The sequence below is a fragment of the Podarcis cretensis genome, assembly GCF_951804945.1.
Source record: "Podarcis cretensis genome assembly, chromosome: 9".
Taxonomy (NCBI): domain Eukaryota; kingdom Metazoa; phylum Chordata; class Lepidosauria; order Squamata; family Lacertidae; genus Podarcis; species Podarcis cretensis.
The window spans coordinates 58,905,369-58,921,911 of record NC_137178.1 but is presented as its reverse complement, the minus strand read 5'-3'; the positions used below and the strand labels follow the sequence as shown (position 1 = coordinate 58,921,911).

The window sequence follows — 16,543 nt, the reverse complement described above, 5'->3', positions numbered from 1 at the left end:
GGGCGACCTCCAGCGCCCTTCATTGGCAGATGGCAGTCCCGTCAGCAGGCGGAGTGTGTCACCTACAGGCCTCACCCGCTCACGCTCTTTTGCCGGGACTTCAGCACCACCTCTCTGGATTGCCCGGGAGAAGTAGGCGGGGGCACATTGGCAGAACAGGAAGCGGGCAGCGGAAGAAGCGCCCTGCGTTTTTATGTAGGCTTACACAAAATGCAAATGCTCGTTCTTTACCCAATAGGTGCAAACGTTTGCTGAGGTCCCAGGAAATTTCTGGATCCTCTCCTTTGGCTCCCGGGCCCCCTTTGCAACATTGAGCAGGGATACAATGTACCATATTTTTTGCTCTACAAGACACGCTTTTCCCCTCCTAAAAAGTAAGGGGAAATGTGTGTGCGTCTTATGGAGAGAATGCAGGTGGGAGGCTCTGCTCAGTGCTCCTTTTAAAGGGCTGCCCTTCTTGCTCCTCGGGGAAAATCCCCCAAGAGCTTCACAAATGCTTCACGTGCTCTATAAAGGGAACGCGGCTCTTGGGGGAGCCTTCATCCCACTGCCCGGGAGAGGTGTGCGCGGCTATCCCATAAGCTGCACAGCAATCCCGCTTGCTGTCCTGGCTTCTGGCTTAGCGGCTCTTGCTGGCTTTTGTGGGAGGTGTGGAAGGGACAGAGCGTACGGCTCATTCCCTTTTCCCACCTTCCAGAAAAGCCCCCAAGAGCCATACTCCTTTTAAAGAGCCTCCTCGGGGAAAAGCCTGCAGGCACCACACACATGCTCCACACGGCTCGTGAAAGGGAGCGCTGAGCCAAGCCTGGGATGCATACAGGCTCTGCTCAGTGCTCCCTTTAAAGAATATTTTTTTCCTTGCATCCCTCCTCTAAAAACTAGGTGCGACTTATGGTCAGGTGTGTCTTATGGAGTGAAAAATACAGCACTTCCTGCACTTTCCTCTCCTGGGCCCTGCAGGGCTGTCATGATTGTGCCTGAAGCCATAGAGACATGTAGCCTGATATTTAGTCTTCTCCAAGCATGCCTGAAGCTGGACCCCCCTCTCCCACCTCCTGAGAATGTTGACCCCAAAGGGAAATTTTCCACTTGGTGATAATTGTTCAACACTTCCAAGTCAAGGGAGGTCCTTTTAAGAAGGGGGCACAGTATTTGTCTAAGTGTACGGACTGTTAGGGACTCTCTGGCAGTGGGGTGCAGTAATTTTGTTTGTAGGGGAACGTTTAGGGCCAGAGGCGCCAACTTGCAAGGGCAATTGGGTGCTGGTGCTGCAGGCATGAGCATCGTACCTCCCTCTCTAAGTTGGGCAGAGTTTTCCCGGGCTTTGGGAAGCAGGCATCAGACTTTAATACTTTAATTCTCCAATTTAGCAGGAACATTTAGGGGCCCAGTCCCTCTAGTCCACTGACTACACGCCACTGCTCTCTGCGTTTTCAGGTAGGAGACATTCCCAGCCTTGTTTGGAGATGCTAGGGATTGAACCTGAGACCTTCTGCATGCAAAGCAGGGGTTCTACCTCCAAGCTGTGGCAAAAGTGCCTGGGCTTGTTGTTTTATTTCTTGATGAATTTGGAAGCTTCTTGCCTCAACAGATACTCAAGGCTAAAGGCCATATCCTCAGCATTTCATGAAACTGGCCCACCATTCCATCACATTCTGAAAAGTAGGCTTAGCACCTGTTCCAATAGAGTCTCAAAGGGCAGGCCATTATTGTCTGGTAATTTAAAGGTAAAGGGACCCCTGACCATTAGGTCCAGTCATGACCGACTCTGGGGTTGCGGCGCTCATCTCGCTTTACTGGCCGAGGAAGCCGGCATACAGCTTGCGGGTCATGTGGCTAGCATGACGAAGCCACTTCTGGCAAACCAGAGCAGGGCACAGAAACGCCGTTTACCTTCCCGCCAGAGTGGTACCTATTTATCTACTTGCACTTTAACGTGCTTTCGAACTGGTAGGTTGGCAGGAGCAGGGACCGAGCAACGGGAGCTCACTCCATCACAGGGATTCTAACCGCCAACCTTCTGATCAGCAAGCCCTAGGCTCTGTGGTTTAACCCACAGTGCCACCCAGGTCCCAAGTCTGGTAATTTACTCCTGTGTTAAACAGCACAGCACACTGACACCTTGAACTAAGGACAAAACTTACTGTCCAAATGGGTGGCCTGACCTGGCCCACAATAGAGAAGGATCCCGCAAGGGGGTAGTGGAGCGGGGCAAATGTTCATTGCACCCCTCTTACAGCTCCTTGCAAGAAGCAAGCTCTTTCTCCGTGCAAAACCCCACCCATCTAATGAGAGGCATTTTGCTTGTGGCAGGGTCGTGCTGCTCAAAATAAGAAATCCTGTCCTGCTCTGGAGCAGGCTGTCTGATGAGATATTCTTTTCCCTCTCCCAGCCTCTGAGCGGCTGAATACTACTGACAAAGCATTTACTATTGTTACGTTCACATTCGGAAGCTGTAGACTGGCTGACTCACAGCAATGTGCTGCAGAAGGCCCTGTTCCGACCTCCTGCTGGATGTTTGGGGGTGGGGAGATGGATCAGAGCTGTTTTATTTCTTACGAAGACAAATAAAGCCCTGTAGCATCATGGAGAGTTTTGAAGACAGTTTGCAGAGAGGGCTTCCGAGGGTTAGGGCTGGAGAGGGAGGATTTCTTCATAGCCAATTAAAAGGTAGCTTGGAGAACCTAAGCTGTTGGCCGATGGCCAGTCTGCCTATATTTAACTTGCACTGAGATTTCCTAGCAAATAGACATCAGTTGCCTAATAGCCAGGCTGTGGGTAATTACTTTTGTTCTATCATGTAAACCCCAAGTGCTGGCAGGAAATGCATTCACAAAGTTACTCCAAAGCCACTAATGAAGGGAAGGCACATAACTACAGTCCTTTCATGTGGTTGTTCCCATGTGCAATCATCACAGGTTCGGAAGCATTCTCAGATGGTGGCGATTAGCAGGCAAAGTGGCAGGAACAAGGAACAAAAAAGACTTTTGTTTAAGGCTGCTGTTCTCAAACCCTATCTCAGAAAACTTTAGAGTAGCAAACAAGAGTGGGTGATAGAGATCATATATCCTTCATGATGGACAATTGCTACATTTTTGTAAGATACACACACCTAGTAACTGATCCCACGTCATGTGACAAGGCAACAACACCCAGATTGGAGCTGTGGGAATTTTAATGCAGCCAGGTAGAAGGACTACAGCCGCATACAAGCAGGAAGGAAGGAAAGGCACCAGTGCAATAAGCACAGATAGAAGAGATTTCAGTAGCACACTGAAAATAATTTGTTGGTTCAGTGCATTTCAAGTCTTGCAACTCCTCTTCAAGGGCAACTGATTTAATCCTTTCAAAGGATAATTAAAGAGTGTTGGACACTATCTCAGAGTGACAGTTATCCTTCAGATGAATTAAAAACCAGTTGCCCTTGAAGAGCCACAAAGCCTACAATTTATTTGGCTAATAAATCATTTTCATGGCACCTTTGAGGTCTCCTCCTGATTCTTTTTTTAATAATGCACACCCACACCCCATACTGAATTGCTGGCTGATGGAGACATTGGGATACTACTGTATATATAATTATAGTATTTTACCATGGTGGTTAATCTGGACCTGGCTACTGCAGGATATTTAGGATGACATTGGAGAGGGGGACTGAAGGAACTAACAGAGCATTAAGTCATGGCTTAGGGTCACAATAATATTGCCAGGTTAAATCACGGTGCACGCAAAGTACGGTAATGAACAGTTGCACCTTCAAAACATTCCATACAGTGGCTGTAACAGTGAGAAGTGGTAATCTGTGACCTCTGCCCTTATGGTAAGCAATGTGTTAAGCACAGTATTACACGTACACATAGGCTGGGTATACATTACCATTTATTCTGGCTCCAGGGTGCTCCCACCCCTGCTGACCAAAGCCATGTACGCAAGATGTTAGCTGCAATCCAAAGAAATACTGCGCCTTGATGCATTTCCCCTCAAACCAGCTTCTATCCGATTTGAAAACATAAGCCACATTCGATTTGCGTCTTGCGTGTACATTTGAGATAGTTGTTGTGCGTGCATTTGGCATGTGAAAGCACCGCAGGGCATAGATGGTTCTGTGTGAATCTAAAGGATATACTTTATTTCTCTCTTTTTCTGCCAGATGTCACTCTGCCAACCTGAACGGCCTGTACTACAATGGACCCTACTCAGCAGTGACAGACAATGGAATTGTGTGGTACACGTGGCACGGTTGGTGGTATTCTTTGAAATCGGTTGTCATGAAAGTCCGGCCGTCAGACTTTAGCCCTAATGAGGTTTAAGTTTAATGATGTCGGCACTCATATTTTTGGTGCAAGCCGGTCTGGATCGTATGGGGACTTTGGCATCCATCTCTGTGCAAATCGTGGAAGATTCTACCATGGACAGGAGCTGAATTTCCAGTCTAGGGCAAAGTGTTTCTGGGCTTAGCTGTACCTAGCCCTTTGTCAAGGCAAAGAGGTTTCACACAAGGCAAATCATAACCCTGCCCAGAATTTACAGTGTGGCTATATGAACTATTTAAATACCACTGGGCAGTTTACATGGTAACTTCATTGTCTGTTTTGCTTTTTGTCTTTATGGTATCATATAACTCTCTGTTGATTTTGTTCAACAGGCTAACATACTATCCCAAGTGACAATGTTACCTTAATTCTTCATATACACATACATATATATATATATATATATATAGTGTCTTACAGTCTGGATATACCTATTCAAAAACTACATCTTTCAGATGCTTTAAACTAGTGACCTATATATTGCAGCTTCATCGCACAGTGTCTGCAGTTTCTGTAACCCTATATTCAGCTTGTCATGTTACATTTATGTATGGTTTAAGACTGGGGGAGGTGAATTTCATAAGGGACACAGGCTGCATAGATAGCATACATTTAAAGCACATTACCTACCCCCAACGCACAAAAAGAATCTGGTGGGGGGGGGAATTGGGAATTATAGGGACAGAGCTACCTAAACTGTATAGAAACTTATTCATGTATGCGACTACAGTGGCAAGAATGTTACTTTCCCAAAAATGGAATGAATAAGTCCCAGCAAAAGAAGAATGGATACAAAAACTTACGGAATACGCAGAAATGGTAAAACTTACTGGAAGAATAAGAAACCAAGATAACAAACTTTTTATAAAAGAATGGAAATGATTTATTGAATATTTACAGATAAATTGTAAACAGATAAAAACATTGGCAGGATTATTGTAATAACCTGCAGCTTCATAAGAGTATATATTTAAAGAAGATGAATAGATAAGCAAATTAAGTTAATTTGGATATGCAGAAGATATTAAAAATAAATTTAAGGAACTGCAGAAAGAGGAGGAAGTAAGTCAAGTTTTGAAATGTCAAAATGATTGTAAAATCAGTGAAATGTATAAACCTGAAAAGTATATATAAATAAAGAATTCTGGGAAATGTAGTTTATACCCCAGAGTTATAATTTCCCACTACATTTCCAACATTTATTTGAAGGGTGCTTTAAATGTATGGGATGTGTGCCAGTACAGAACAGAATTATTTGCTCCCTTCAACCATTATAGCTGCTCCATTTCTGAGAAACCAAACTGCTGCAAAGATATTGATGGCAAACTTTAGAAAGTGCAGGCCGCTTAGAATAGGTTTGTTTGTATGGTTCTAATACCGGGATTTCCCAATGGTGATTTTTTTTAGTCAGCTGACTGGCGCTGTCAGTGAGCCCCATTTGCAAAGGAACACCTGGGACCTTACCTTAAACGCCTAATCGTGCCTTTGTAGGCATGACCTTCCCTGTCTAACACCTGGTGTAACATACGACGTCAGGTGTGGAGCTGGTGGACGTGGTTTGTGGGAAATGGCTGCCCTCCTACTGCAGTAAATGTGTTGTCCAGAATGCTAGGCATAAGGCCCTAGCATTCGGCAAAGTAAGGTGACTGAGGGGTTGCTGAGAGGTGGTGGCGGCAGCAGCCACCTCCTGGCTGTTCCTTCTAAGCCCCTAGCAATTCCAGTCTATTGAGGACAGAGCTGTATCTCTTCCACAGCCTGCACTCCTCACCCCTGAACTAGCCGGGTGCTTCACATGCAGCGGATAATGCTCTCATGTCATAAGTGCGGAAGTCAGATTCAGCTGCCAGCTGAGTTGGAAGGAGGAGAGGCACTGTCTTGTTCATGGCCTCAGGCAGCAGAATGTATTGGGCCAGCCCTGGTTTATCCTATTAACACGCTCACTGTTAATTGCTGTCAGATTTACTCTGCACACAGCCGAAGATAGATTTCATTCATTTATCTCTTTGTTTTTAGTGCAGTAAAAGCACTACAGGAAACACTGGGTCTTTTATAGTGCCACATTATAAATGAAATGGGAAACGTAGAGAGGGTGTAAATGTGAGCCAACCCCCCCCCCCAACTTTGAATATAATGTCATGTGCTTCTTATCATTTTTTGCTGCACGGCTCACTGTTTGGTTTAAATGGTATCACCTCTCAACACTTCCTATACTTTGTTTACACTGTGATATTGAAAAGCAATCTGGTTCCTGTGGAGCTTTAGCCAGGGATGGAGAACTTCAAGACCTGGGTCAAAAGGTGCCCCTCTGAGCCACTTTCTCTGGACCCCAATAATGACTTGCTTGCCCAGATGGAAGATTGAGAGGAGTATAGAAAAAAGTAAAATTTGCATTTGCTGCTCTGCATAGTTTTCCTCTAGTTTAGGGCGGTCCAACACATGGCCTGAGGGATGCATGCAGGCCTTTAAGCCTTTTTTGAAGGCCCTCAGCAACATTACACACACACACACACACACACACACACACACCTGCAACTCTTACACTGCCTTCCCAAAGCTGGGTAAGGATGCTCTGGATGTTGGGACAGCAGCATGAGGGCTCTGGCAGGGTCCTCGAGTCCTCCCTCCTCCTTTCCAAAATCTAGTTAGCATTTCCCCAGCTTTTGGAAGGAGATGGGAAAGCTCTGGGACCCTTCCAGAGCCTTGCTTCTCCTTCCAAAAACCCGGCACCTCGCTTAGCCAACTTTGGGAAGGCAGCCTGAGGGCAGCAGGTAGGGGCATCAAATTTTGGCCTGGCCCCTCGCTTCCCCAAGTGACAAAGCTGCTCCAAACTTCTGGAACGAGGGTGGAAGCTACAGATGCAATGTATTGATGCACTCGAATCCCCACTTTACAAGCAAGCATGCTTATAAAGGATGGAAGCCTACCCTTTGACACTCCTGAGAATATGAGAGTAGCTGAAACATATTAAATGATAACTTCTCCACATTTAGTGGTTGTAGTCCTCTTTTTTTGGGGGGGGGGGGGTTGTGCAGCAGCTTCACAATCAGACCAAATTCAGATCGGTCTAATTCAGATCTGAATGTGTTATACCGACCAAGCTCAAGTATATACGACTCTTTGTACATGAGTGCGGGAAGATAATGTTTTGGTGTTGCTTCCTGGTTTCTTTCACATTCCTTCTGCAGGGTAAGGTGCTATTTATACAGCACGCCATTGTGTTTTAGAAAATAAAGGCGAGTGGTTTTGTGATTAAAGAGCTGGCGCAGGAAATCTGGATTCCGGAATCTCCAATATAGATTTGCCGTTCAAGGCTTTGTATCTTTACTTCAGTATGAATAAAATGGGACACAATACTTCTTTTACATGGAATTGATTAAAATTTGGTTTGGGAATGGTTGCAGGAAGCTGTTTCAGATGTTAACTTATGGTATGCATATTAACATATACAGTGCTTCCCCCCCCCCTAGAAAAATAGGTGCCAGTTCTCACATGAAGTTGTTACAGTAAGTGTCGCACTTTTTAACAACAAGAAAAGAGGTACAGTGGTACCTCGGGTTACAGACGCTTCGGGTTACAGACGCTTCAGGTTATAGACTCTGCTAACCCAGAAATAGTACCTTGGGTTAAGAACTTTGCTTCAGGATGAGAACAGAAATTGTGTGGCGGCGTGGTGGCAGCGGGAGGCCCCATTAGCTAAAGTGGTACCTCAGGTTAATAACAGTTTCAAGTTAAGAACGGACCTCGAGAACGAATTAAGTTCTTAACCCAAGGTATCACTGTACTGGTACTGCGTATTTTTGAGTACCCCCTGGAGAGAAAAAAACATTGAACCTATAAATAATGAACGTTCAAGATTCATCTGAAAATTCTTCTGTTCATGAGTTCTTTCCCCAATGATACAAACTCCACAGCAAAGGAATTTGTGGCTTCTTTGAATATAAGTTCCTTACAACGTACCACAGAAGAGTGCAGTAGGAAGAATGGAAGGAAAACAACGTTGTTGTGATTATATAGCACCCTTCAATAGGTATTTTGGTTCACGACCAACAATAAAACACACATAAAAGTGTAATAAGACTATAACAATCAATATAGTGAAATAAAAGCAGCAATAAAAAAATACTGAAATCCGGGTAGATGTTTAAAGGCATGGGTAAAGGAAAAAGGTCTCTGCCTGTCGCTGAAAAGATAGTATCACAAGTGCCAGGTAAGCCTCCCTCATGGGGGAGAATTCCATAGGTGGAGTTTGGTCACCCAAAGGTCCTCTCACGAGTCATCACCTGCTTCACCTGAGCTGGTGCTGCACCTGAAGACCCATGTAATACACCAGCTGGTTGATATTAAGAAAGACCCAAGCCATATTGAGGTTTAAAGCTGAGCACCAGCACTTTGAATTGGGCAGGCAGCCAGTGCTGCTCTTCAAGAATCAGTGAGATGTGCTCCCTTCACCTGATCCCAGTGTGTTTTGCAATAGCTGATGTTTCCAAACACTTTTCCGTCTAACTTGGAGCTTAACAGAGCATGGATAACTGTGACCAGGAGAGTTCACAGCTTGCGTAAAGCTGCTTTAGCTAGTGAAACACACGCACTTGCAGCCAAGGTCACTTAAGTGGTAAAATTTGTCTCTAGGAGCACCCCAGGCAATGAACCAGATCACAGCAAGAACAGGGGAGATTGCTTGATATTGAGGCAGATCCTCGCCTAAGCGCTCCAGGATTTCAGGCAGGAATGCTTCAACAAATGTCAGAGAGTCTGAATCTGAGCGTGTGCTACCTCCTGAGAGCTAGAAATTTGTCTCCCAAGTGTCCATTGCGCTTTCTTTCCCTGGTGGAGAGGGTTCTATGGCTGCTCAGTGATGCTAATGCTCCAGTGTGGCCCTCTTTGAGCTGGCAGCAAGAAAGATCAGGAAGAAGAACCTGGACAAAAATGGCAGTAAACTGTAAAGGAGATTCCGAGGTCTGAAAAGGAAAATATTGTGCGCTGTGTAGAGTCCCCAACCTGCACATGATATTGATGGCCTGGGCAGTGGCTCTGCTTTTTATATGCAGTTATATAGTTAGATGGATGTTTCTTCTTCTGACGGTGTTCGTATGGCTGTATCATGGCCTTTGGCTAGTATAATAAAGCTTGTTTTGATTTGATTTGAAGTGTCCATTGCTTTATACCATTTTACTACATGAGATACTGCACTTTATGGGCATTTGTCTTAAAAAAAAATCAAGTATCTGAAGTACAACCACATGGTCGCGTTCATATAGCACTTTTGCAGTCTTCCAAGTGCTTTGCCTTGGCAATTCTTAAAATATCTGCCTAAAGTAGGTAAGTTTTCTTCCTACTGCCGATGAAATAACGCCACCGAGAATAGTCACTTGCCTAAGGCCTTGTACTGAGATTCGATTCAGAGGCTTGTCAGCCAGCCACTTTCACATTTAGGGTATAATCCAAACCCCAAACTGTTGTGATGTCAGAGGTGGGGGGTCAAATGGGGCAGAAGTCTCACTCTCACCAGCCCAGAACAGCCCCACTGGACTTTACCTGTGGGGTGACACGACCTCATCCTTTCACCCACAAAATATGCAAGTAGGTAGAACCAGAGTTGTTCTAGGAGGGAAAAGGACTGAATCGAGCTAGGTTTACTGCTGCCATTTGACAGCATGAGACCTGAACGGAGCCCACTTGCTGTGCAAGCTCCAAGCAAGAGCAAGCTTTGGCCTCCCCTCCCACTGATATCCTCCTTGGCTGGCAAGAGTAATGGTTAGTGACAGGGAAGAATCATAAAACTGTAGAGTGGGAAGGGACCAAGAAATTTGATTCAGTTTTCATTTAAAGCCGAATCTATTAAATCTGCTCTTTCTGAAACGATATTGAGAACCAAAACAGAACTACCCTCCAAAATTTGCACTTGTTCAAATTTTGCAATGCAGTTCTCCAATCAAACCATATTTGCAAAAATGCATATGTCAGGGGACAGTGTGCGTATAATTGAATATAACGGTGAACATAACATACAAAGGTGCACTATATTAGCAGAAACTACTTGGGGAAATGTGTACGTTGGTTTTAAAAACCAAATGTGTTTATTGGGAGAAGTTTGCACTAAAATGCTGGTGAATTTTGAGCATGTTTGTTTGTTGTTGTTGTTGTTGTTTTAATGCAAATCGCAGGTGAAATGTGGAGAGCTGGGTGAGGAAATGAGAAACACAGAGAACCAAAATTGAGAAATCTTTCCATCCATAGCGACAGGGCTGGAGATGCAGCAGTGGTTATGCCACTCCATGATGGATTGGTCTGCCAGTCACTACACCAGAGGTGAGCAAACTTTTTCAGCAGGGGGCCGGTCCACTGTTCCTCAGACCTTGTGGGGGGCCGGACTATATTTTTTGGGGAAAAAAGAACAAATTCCTATGCCCCACAAATAACCCAGAGATGCATTTTAAATAAAAGCACACATTCTACTCATGTAAAAACACGCTGATGTCCAGACTGTCCACGGGCCGGATTTAGAAGGCGATTGGGCCTGATCCGGCCCCTGGTCCTAAGTTTGCCTACCCATGCACTACACCAACTCTACTCATTTGTTAAGTTATTAAGTGTCCCCCCCCCAAAAAAAGGTGATACAAGATCTAAATGAAAATGAGATCTAAGTAGACATACCTTTCCTTGCTATTGCATGCTGCCTGGTATTAATTTCCTTCCTCTAAAAATTGAATTCTTGCAGGGCTGCCAAAGAAAGATCAGCTTACACCTTCCAGTGCAGGAAGGGAGACACACAACACCTATAAAGTGCACAAGCGTGAATTTATCACTCAATACCAAGATCACATAACTGAAATGGGGAACAGTCAGAGAAATAACAAAATAGAAGGCCTGTCATTTGTGATTCAACAAAAGGCATTATATCTTAGCACATAGGGCACAAAGCCTGTTTCTAATCTTCGTCTGCAAAAATCCCTTTAAAATTTGGTTATGCAGCCGTTTTAAAAAGATAAAACAAACAGACAAAAATGGTTAAGCTCCATAAAGAATGAAAGAGTAGTAATGACATGCTAATGGGTGAATTAACTCTAACATTCCATTCCACAAGCCAATTAAATTTGGGCTTTGGCAGATTTGTAGACAGGGTTGTAACCAGGGTGGGGAGGCATGCACTTACACATCTTTCCTTTATACACTCAGAAATATGGAAACATGAGCCAACTTTTCCCCGCATGCTCAGAGAAAGGATGTGTTCAAGAGGAGCACCACTCCATCATCAGTTATGCTTGATTTAAGGAAGATTTACATTTTGGGAAACTGCTTCTCTGCTTCTTCCCAAAAGGTTTGGCCGCTTCTTAAGATATCATTGCCAAAGTTGGCATAAAGGTTCCTGAGGTGGGAGTTTTCATTGACATTGGGACACTGGCAACCATTTTGAATCAAGATTTGGCATGACTTTTTGGTGTGTCAATTTCAACCTGCACTGATTTCAAACTAGTTACAAGGGTTCCCGAGGTGGTAGATGCTGTTTTTATCAATGTTGGAATGCTGACCACCATTTTGAACCCAGATGGCAGGCCAAAACGTGACATTGGCATGGCTTTGTCCGATTTTTGGTGTGGCAGTTCTAACCTGTGTCAACTTGAACGCCTTTGAAGATATTGTTGCCCAACTTGGCAGAAGGGTTCCTGAGGGGGAAGCAGCAATCTTCCACAATGGAGAAACAAGCCACAACATGGCTCAACAAAAATGTGGACACTGGCTTTATTTATATCCCACAATCCAGTGTGGTATAGTGGTTAAGTGCGGTAGACTTGTAATTTGGTGAACCGCGTTCGCGTCTCCGCTCCTCCACATGCAGCTGCTGGGTGACCTTGGGCTAGTCACACTTCTTTGAAGTCTCTCAGCCCCACTCACCTCACAGAGTGTTTGTTGTGGGGGAGGAAGGGAAAGGAGAATGTTAGCTGCTTTGAGACTGCTTCGGGTAGTGATAAAGCGGGATATCAAATCCAAACGCTTCTTCTCTTCCACTTTGTCCAGGCAAGTCACCTTTATTTTAATAGGACTATTACACAGTAAATGTGTTGTGGACTACAGCCATGATTATACTTAAAGGTAAAGGGACCCCTGACCATTAAGTCCAGTCGTGACCAACTCTGGGGTTGCGGCACTCATCTCGCTTTATTGGCCGAGGGAGCCGGCATACAGCTTCCGGGTCATGTGGCCAGCATGACTAAGCCACTTCTGGCAAACCAGAGCAGCACACGGAAACGCCGTTTACCTTCCCGCCGCAGCGGTACCTATTTATCTACTTGCACTTTGATGTGCTTTCAAACTGCTAGATTGGCAGGAGCAGGGACCGAGCAACGGGAGCTCACCCTGTCGCAGGGATTCAAACAGCCGACCTTCTGGTTTGCTAATTTTGAGGACACAGGCCTGAGTGTGCTTCATAGATTCTTTTTTTTCTAGCAGAGTCTCCTAGATAGGACCTGACAATCTTACTGGCCACATGTAGCTCATAGCCGGTGGTCAGGGATGATGGGAGTCCAACAGCCTCTGGAGGGTCACAGATTTCCCATTCCTGGTTTAAATCCACACCACAGATTCTGATGGATTCTAAAGGAGATGAGTGCTAGGAGCAGAATAGGCCAACACTGAAGCATATTTTGTAGTATACTTAGTCTAATAATTAATCCAGTCCTGCCTCTGCTTCTACTAGCCCACATAAGTCTTAATGTACATTCATGTGGCTCCCTTATTAGTAAGGATTACTAAGGACTTTGATACTGTATTGTTCTGAACCCACTCGATATAGGAGTGTCCTCAGATGTTTAAAGTGGTTTGGGAGTTTTACTTTTCATATACAGTAGTACTGTTGGCAACAGAGCTTGCTCTGTCTGGGGATCTATTCCAGCTGTCGGTCCGTTACGAACAGCTTTCTCTCCCTGCTGGCCTGAGGTCAACGTTCCAGGTCATTTACTAACCCTCATTTCCTATGTGGTAACCAAATTGTATTCCTATGGCAGCTTCCCACTCATTTGGCCATTTTAACACACCAGGAGTGTAACACACCAGGAGTGTAACTGCCCATGTATAAGTGGCATGTGAAAGATGACCAAGCATGACCAAAAGATATCACTTGCACAACAGGGTGCTTTGCTCATGACCGCTCTTTTTAGAGAAACTATTCCCGTGGAAGCAGACCTAGCCAATAGTCAGATCCAAAACGATGGTAGCTTATAGAAAGAGTTTAGCCTTCCATTAGCCAAATATATGTTTTATTAATGGGTAATGTCCATAAGTGAGAGCTGGACCATAAAGAAGGCTGATTGCTGAAAAATTGATGCTTTTGAATTATGGTGCTGGAGGAGACTCTTGAAGAGTCCCATGGACTGCAAGAAGATCAAATCTATCCATTCTGAAGGAAATCAGCCTTGAGTGCTCACTGGAAGGACAGATCCTGAAGCTGAGACTCCAATACTTTGGCAATCTCATGAGAAGAGAAGACTCCCTGGAAAAGACCCTGATGTTGGGAAAGATGGAGAGCACAAGGAGAAGGGGACGACAGAGGATGAGATGGTTGGACAGTGTTCTCGAAGCTACCAGCATGAGTTTGATTAAACTGCGGGAGGCAGTGGAAGACAGAAGTGCCTGGCGTGCTCTGGTCCATGGAGTCACGAAGAGTCGGTCTTGACTAAACGACTAAACAACAACAACAACAATGTCCATAATGCAGGGAATGAACTGACTGGTTGTGGTGATGATGGGTAATAGTCATTTCCTGCTTAGTCTTTAGGAAGAATAAGCCAAGGCTATGAAACCTGTAGAATCCACACTTGTCCAGGCTTGCATGCCTGCTATTGGCTTCCTTCTTTTTTGTTCTGCTATCTCTCCATCTTTTATGTATATTCTTCTTGGGGCTTTCAGAAGGCTACACACTCTTGACCTGGGGGATTTGTGGCCTCGGGATGTTGTGGAAATACGGCTCCCATACTCTCTAACCATTGGATGGCTGGTCCCCAACAACTTCTGTAAGGCCACCAGTTCTCCAGTTCTATTCCAGAATGACTTATGGGGTGGGATGTGTCACTGGCCACAAATAAGGGTAGATGAATCACTGGAATATTTTATTTTCCTGATGCATTTTCACTGGGTCAAATGATCTTCAGATTTCATGCTGCCTATAAGTAAGCTCTGTGCAACCCACAACGCAGAAACCGGTCTGGCAAAACTTCTCAAGAAAACTGTCTTTTCTTTATTACCAAGACTAGCATGGTGGCAGCTACCAGGGCTCTTCACAATGGGCCTTTCAATTACCAAAGTAGGTAGTGGCAGGTTCTAAGTAAGGAAAGTCATTATGACAACAGCTGAGGGTTTTTGCTGTCGTCATTTTGATCTATATCGAAGTTCACGAAGTGAGCATTCACAAAGTACCTGTGAATTATTTATCTAAGCCTGGACTTTAATCTTTAAGAGGAGAAGCCGAATTCAAGAGTGATCTACAGGTATCGTTGAAATACTTAGTGGTAGGTTACAGTTGCCAGCTGCCTGACTGTTGCCTCTTTCATTCCACCTACAGTATCTCCTTTCACCTAAGAGTATTTGGAACACCAGCCTCTAGAAATGTAAACTGAGACCCAAGAGGAGTCAGTTTCAATAAAGGTTGCTCTGTGCTCTGTTTTTTGCCCCCTCATTTCAATGCAAACCAATCTTCTGCTCCCTGCAAAAGGGAGGCCTTCATCGAGTTTCTTTCATCAATCATTCAAAGCAAAGGCGTTTTAGTTTATGGTGGTGAGCCTTTTAAACTGATGTGACAGGTAAATGCTCAACTGCAATGGAACACCAGCTCAGCCTCTAAAATATCCTTTCCTTACAAACCCCACAATTACAGCTGGAAAGGACAAAGCACAGGCAGAACTATCTCTTTTAGCACAAAAGAAGCCGACCACTAATTTGCATTACCTTATCACCATGGTGGTGTGATGGGATAAGATGGCAGTGGTTCAGAGGCTGAATCCTGTTTTGTTAATTTCTCAAGCCAAAACAAAATGGATTTGCAGCAACTATAAGCTGCCAGCTTTCAGCTCTCCTAATTATTTGTGCTTTCTAAGATGCCCCACCCGCTATGGCCAATTTTGTTAAATAGAAGGGCTGAACCTGTCGCCCCAGCTTCTTCTGGGGAGGAAAAAACAAACACGTAGCAGAGTTTCCAAAAATAGACCACATACAATTATACTTCATTCAACAGAACTTTACTTGCTACTGAAGGCAAACCAGCATAATGGGCACAAATCCACAACATTCAGGATTGGCACAGTCCATAAAAAATCCAGTTGCAGCACTTACAAAAACTTATAAACTTATAACAATACTAAACCTTAACACTAAGCATACTATGTACAGAATACCACACCAGAAGGGAGAGAGATAGAAAGGGAAAGTAAAACCCAGACTCCTTAATTGGAAGAGATAAGGGAATCAGATCAAGCCAGCTGTATTCAGCTTCACTGAAGGTATAACCCAAATAATCATGAAGCTTCTTTCATACAAAGAAGCTTCCAGAAACTTCCAGAACCCTCTTGAATTAAGTAGAATAGGAAAGATCTCTACACATCAGTTCAATACTTTCTGCACTAAGAAATGCAAACTGACAGGACCTTCCCCAGCCAAGCCGCTGAGGAAGCAGAGCCTGGCTGTGAGGTCACCCCTATAAACAAGTTGTGCTCGACTTACCCTTCCAACTAGCCTCAACTGAGGCAGAAGCTGAGGCATTTCTACTTTTGAGCTGTCATTCTGTGCTCCAAGGCTAGTACGGCAACCAGTTACCTGACTGGCAACAGGTTGTGTGGGCCCAAATTATATTTGACAGTCTATTTCATGCAGTTACTTCCCACAGGAACTCTCTGCCATGTGTTCCACAATGGAGGCACAGGGACATAATTCTCTTCCCTTTGTCAGAGCAAAGGTAGAATGTGAAAGGAGGAAAAGCCCTGGTGCCAACCAGTTTAAGTTTAAAATCACTCTTTTCATCTAGGCCTTATCTCCATCCACATCAGGAGATGTGAGGTTAAGAAGACACCCAGCAGCCCTCTGATCAGCAACAACAACCACTTCACAGGGTTACAGGAGAGCATCTTGATGGTGCTAAAATAGCTGCGTTGGCTCTTAGTGCATCTCTGGGCACAATTCAAAATGCTGGTAAGGTAAAGGTAAAGGTAAAGGTACCCCTGCCCGTACAGGCCAGTCTTGACAGA

At 44.6% G+C, this 16,543-nt stretch overlaps 1 protein-coding gene and 1 long non-coding RNA gene across 4 annotated transcripts in view; both read left to right on the top strand.

Annotated features, from left to right (window-relative positions):
* FGL1 (fibrinogen like 1) overlaps nucleotides 1-5,495 on the top strand; it is a 30,967-nt gene extending 25,472 nt beyond the window's left edge. For all 3 annotated transcript variants that reach the window (XM_079989834.1, XM_079989832.1, XM_079989831.1), the window contains one exon: nucleotides 4,151-5,495. In XM_079989834.1, the coding sequence (XP_079845960.1) occupies nucleotides 4,151-4,310 (160 nt within the window). In that variant the 3' untranslated portion in view covers nucleotides 4,311-5,495. The remainder of the gene's footprint in view (nucleotides 1-4,150) is intronic.
* LOC307223693 overlaps nucleotides 1-9,454 on the top strand; it is an 82,209-nt gene extending 72,755 nt beyond the window's left edge. Inside the window, exon 2 of the long non-coding RNA XR_013842203.1 lies at nucleotides 8,084-9,454. This is a non-coding gene — a long non-coding RNA (uncharacterized lncRNA). The remainder of the gene's footprint in view (nucleotides 1-8,083) is intronic.
* The last annotated feature ends 7,089 nt before the right edge of the window (nucleotides 9,455-16,543 follow it).